At 30.8% G+C, this 5014-nt stretch overlaps 1 protein-coding gene across 3 annotated transcripts in view; it reads right to left on the reverse strand.

The window, feature by feature from the left end:
- Window positions 1–2777: 2777 nt before the first annotated feature.
- LOC119589962 (hexosaminidase D-like) overlaps window positions 2778–5014 on the reverse strand; it is a 33250-nt gene continuing 31013 nt past the window's right edge. For all 3 annotated transcript variants that reach the window (XM_037938651.1, XM_037938650.1, XM_037938649.1), the window contains 3 exons: window positions 4801–4911; window positions 3972–4058; window positions 2778–3785 (listed from right to left, as the gene is read on the reverse strand). In XM_037938651.1, coding sequence (XP_037794579.1) covers window positions 3587–3785; window positions 3972–4058; window positions 4801–4911 — 397 coding nt within the window. In that variant the 3' untranslated portion in view covers window positions 2778–3586. The remainder of the gene's footprint in view (window positions 3786–3971; window positions 4059–4800; window positions 4912–5014) is intronic.

Here is a 5014-nt window from a genome sequence, read left to right on the forward strand (position 1 = left end):
TGGTTTTAGTCCAGTGAATAATGAAAACAATGTCATAAAATAGACCCATATACTTAAATGTTGAGTCTCGAAAAATGAAGCAACTTATCTAAAACAAATTACATGGGAAAAAATATTCCCTAAACTTTATATATACACGTTGAAGTGGTATAAACCAAATACCAAATATATGTAACATATAACTGTTGATTGTTATCATCAGGCTTGTAAGAATAAGTATATTTCTAGTAATTTGCTTTTTACTTTTAAAAGATGGGAAATAATCAGGGTTAAAATTTTTGAAAAATGTGAAATTAAATAAAAAGACAAGAAAAAAATTTCTCAGAATTGTAAAACAAAAAACGCAAAACTAACTGCCCCCCCCAAAAATAACCATGACAGAATGAAGAAGGACGAAAATCAAATTTTTAAACTCTGGGTGAAGTATAGAACCTCCTTTTTTTAAAAAAAAATTTATAACCGAAATTTTATGGATGTAAATATATATGGTGCAATATGGTATCTACAGGATTTTCACTCAAAGGGATCTTTATATATACCCAAGGTGTTCTTTATGGGTAAACAGAGGAGTCTTTACATTAACAAGAAAAAAATAAATGTTAACAAAGTTAATAAAGGAGTTTCATTTAATAAAGACTATTTCACACACTTGGCATAGTTGTAAAATTACCACTGCATATATAAATTCACACTGATTAGAAATATTCCAAACACTAATTACAGAATCTATCACTTTATATCCAAAATCATACATTTCTAGACTATCATAAAAAGAAAACACAAGAAATTCTAAACAATAAAATTTTGTTTCCAGGAAAGCATTTTTTGATTCTCCAAAAAGAAAAATGTTAAGTTGAGTGAAGGAAAATGCACTTGATGAGCCTAAAATTATATTTCCCTTGTTTGGGAAATTAAAACCTTTCCTGATAAGTAAGGAAAAATTCGAAGCAAAATGGCAACCAACATGCCCCAATTTTTTTTCTTATTTCAAATCTACAAATCCTCAAAGAGAGACGGCAATACAAGAAATTTGGGGAGTATACATACCCCTTTTTGTGTCCTTGGATATGGTTAAAAATAATAATTATTTATCTCTTCAGCATAAAGATTCACATCTATAAATGGCTTGAACTGGGAGTATAATCCTAGGTAAAATATTACCATTTGTGTAAACTTCACAGAAGTTGAATAAAAAAATTTGTGAATGAAATATACACATACATAACCTAAAAGTATCAAACTATATACTGAACCTTTTGTTCTTTTGACTTTTTTCTTTTGGCATATTCTTTGCTTGTACGTCATTTTCCTTTTTTTCTAAGTCACCCTACAAATATTTCTTTACTTAGAAACTTTTGCATCCTTTCAAAAATAAAAAAAACCCCACCGAAGTTAAGAAGGCTTGCAGTTTCTAACAGTCAGCGAGCAAACACTTATCAAAATAAATAAACCCAGTCTTCTTACACTGATTCTGCCTCCAGCAAGTGCATCCATTCATATGAATAACACAGGAGGAACATGAGACATTCAAGGGCTTAATGTGGACTTACTTCTCATAAATATTACAGTCTTTCTTTCTTTTTTTTTTCTATTTTTTTTTTCTTACAAATAAACTTTAGAAGTTTTTTGAAAAATGAAAATCCCGGAGTTCTTTTTTTCTTGGTTTGACTCAAGCAGCTGATTTTCACTATCTTCATAATACATTAATTTCATATCAAATAATTCCTGAGCAAAATGATATCCTTACAAAGTCATATCATCCCAACATAATATAACATGTGTTGGAGAGAATGTGATGTCTGCTATACCATTATGTAATTTTGCAATTAAGTGCTATAAGAAAAAGTGAGTAAACATATCTATAAAAAGTGACTATTCTGAAGCTATTTATTCAGAAGCTGATCATGCTGTAACTGATATCCAGGCATGTCTTGTAACTTCATGTCTTGACCAGTATCAATTACATAGTCAACTGATCACATCTTGTTTCTAGTACTATTAATATAATGGGAAAAGCTGTCATGCAAAAGTGAAGCAAAAGTTATATTTTTTAAACATGTACTCTAGAGCTCAAATGTTACTACTAATCCTGAATAAGGAAACCTTATTTATAATAAAGAATATAATTGGAGTCCCATAATTCTTATATTTTAAGAATTATGGTATTTATTGTTTTCTCTAAAACTCCCTAGCAATCACCATACTAATGTGGAGAATTTTTGATGAGGTATGTTGCAAAATATTCCATCTTTACTTGGCCCCACCATATTGACAAAATATCAATACCAATTCCTAAAATCCTAAATTGTTTGATCTTTACTTCACCACAGTAAATTTCTTCACACAAAGTTTGAATGTGTTTAAATATTTCTCTTGCCTTTCACCTAATTTCTTACAAATAAATTTCACTTTGCTAATCATAATAACAGGACTGATCACTTCATGTACAGTTATAAATGACATGTAACATTTTGGATTGTAGCAGCACTATGATTCTGAATATTTTAGAAATTGGAACTATAAAATATAGTAATTGGAAACTCTGCCATAAGGAATGCTACTAATTGAGTCATGACTGACAAATAATCAACGCAACTATTTTTACTTTGATATTTCATTATAATTCATGAATCCACAGCACTTGCAAGTTGTTCTAAACTACAGAATAAATTTCCACAACCTTAACACATATAACTTGGCAAAGAAAAGAAAAACAAAAAAACAAAGTTATTTAGTCCTCTAAAAGTGAAGATGATCATCTTTGATGACACCAAATAAATTAGACAAACTTTATTCATTTTATGCATTAAAGTGACATATTACAATAGCTCCATTAACATTGTAAATGATGACTATTTTGAAGTTACTGATGTTTAACAAAAACATTCACTTTGCACTTTTTTGCCAGCATTGACATTTTCACTTGACCATTGTTTCCCCATAACTGAATCCAAGTTTTAAACAAAATGTAACTTACATATTTTTTAATTCTCAGATGTACAACAAGATCTGAAGTATAGAAACATGACAGCCTTGATCAACAGTGTGAGCCACATTCCATTAACAGCATCAGATGGAAAAGGACAAAAAAATTTCAGGTTTATGTGAAAACAGCATCACAAATTTAACATCTATTTATCAAAATACAAAGCAGCTCCTTCTTCAAGTTTGGGGAACTTTAAGAATTGCAGATTCACTCTTATCAAATGGTTGTAAAGGTTTAGTATTATTTACAGATCATTACAGTGACTATTTATGCTAGAACTTTTACTTTCCATTTCAACTTTTCTTCAAACAAATATATCACACAGTGCTACAACTGATTAGCCTTTAATACTTGGGCAAACCAGACTGGGATCTCATTCAGCAGCATGATCTCAAGCAAATAAAGTACTCACAATGGGATCTCATTCAGCAGTATGATCTCAAGCAAATAAAGTACTCACAATGAAGTTGTGGTTACATTTTGACTCCTGAATTCAGATAATATCTGCTAATATCAGTATTCAATCCCACAGCAGTATTTACGTATTCGCAATTAGTCCTCCTGGTAACATAAATATAAATCCCTACTCCTCTACTCACTTTAACTTTCTATCTTTTTGTAATTCTTCACTCTTCCTCCAATGTTAATCTGCTTCCTGCACTCTTCAATTACTTGAGATAACTTCTCTAAAAGAGGGTCAATAAATGAGCCAACCCATTCCTCGACTGTATCTTCATAAAATATCTCCAGCAGCCAAGGGATAAAATGGGATCGAAGCTCTGTCAAATTCTGAAGAACTCTGGAAGCCAGAAGAATTGCATTACATCAAAAGCTTTCATCTCAATTTATAAAAACATAAAGTAATAAACAATTTTAAACCCTACACGAAAAAAGTCTTTTAGACTAAATAAGAAATTATTTAGAATAATTTCCAGATTCTTATGTCTCCCTTATGCCTTCAAATAAAAAGCTGATATATACTCACTCCTGAAGAGGTTTCATTATACTTTCCACTTGAACAGGATTAGTGAAGTTTTTTGACCTCTGGTAGTCACTGAACCAACCCAACATCCTTAAAAAGATATATAATTGTAAGAAAACTATGTTGCTGATAACTGTGATAATAGTAACAAGATATTTCTACTAGCTTGTATTGTCCTTGTTCCTTGTTTGACCCAAGAATAATGTGAAGTTAACTGTAGTATCGTTTTGTGAAATATATATACACTGATGGCTCTACAAATACTCAGCCACCAAGGAGTCATTTAGAAGTCTACTAGCCCACTCAAAGGAAAACTACAGTTGACAGTGCATTTCCTGGGAGCAACAGTATAAGGAAACAGACATAAGGGATAGAGAAAGACAAAAAGGGATGTTTGCTACTTATAACCCAATGTCAGCAGCTTTATGTACTGTCCCCTATAGACTTTGGAGTTTTGTTACAAACAGATGGCTCCATGTGTTTATCAGTTGGCCCTAGTGACTGATCCTGCTTTCTCCGTTCCTTGAATTGGTAGGAAAATGTGTTTATTTTCCAATACAATTAATATTGACATTGTTATCATTCTTATTGATATTATTATTATTAAATTGTTATTAAAATATTAATATCATCAAAGACAAAAAAATAATAGAAATGAAGCTTTCAAAAAATGAAGGAAAGGGGTAAACAGATGAGACATTGGGTTAAGTAGCTTATGCTGTCTTTTATCCTCATCTAATTTTAACACAAGGAAGCACTATGTCAAATATTCCACTGAATATATTCTTTATACTATAAAGCATACTCAAACCAAACCATGACTAATACTCACCCTTCAGAGTTGCTGATGGCCTGATACTTGCATACAAAGTTAGACCACATCTGGACCCCAATGTAAACTCTGTATCCTGGGAACTGCATCCCTTGTTCTATAACCTGAGGTCTTGAAGGAAATATACATATTTGGGGAAATTAGTAAATCAATATAAAATTGATGACAAAAAGAAATAATAATAAAATAATAAATAAATAAAAAATAAATAAAT

The sequence above is a fragment of the Penaeus monodon genome, chromosome 26 (genome assembly GCF_015228065.2).
Source record: "Penaeus monodon isolate SGIC_2016 chromosome 26, NSTDA_Pmon_1, whole genome shotgun sequence".
Classification (NCBI taxonomy): Eukaryota; Metazoa; Arthropoda; class Malacostraca; order Decapoda; family Penaeidae; genus Penaeus; species Penaeus monodon.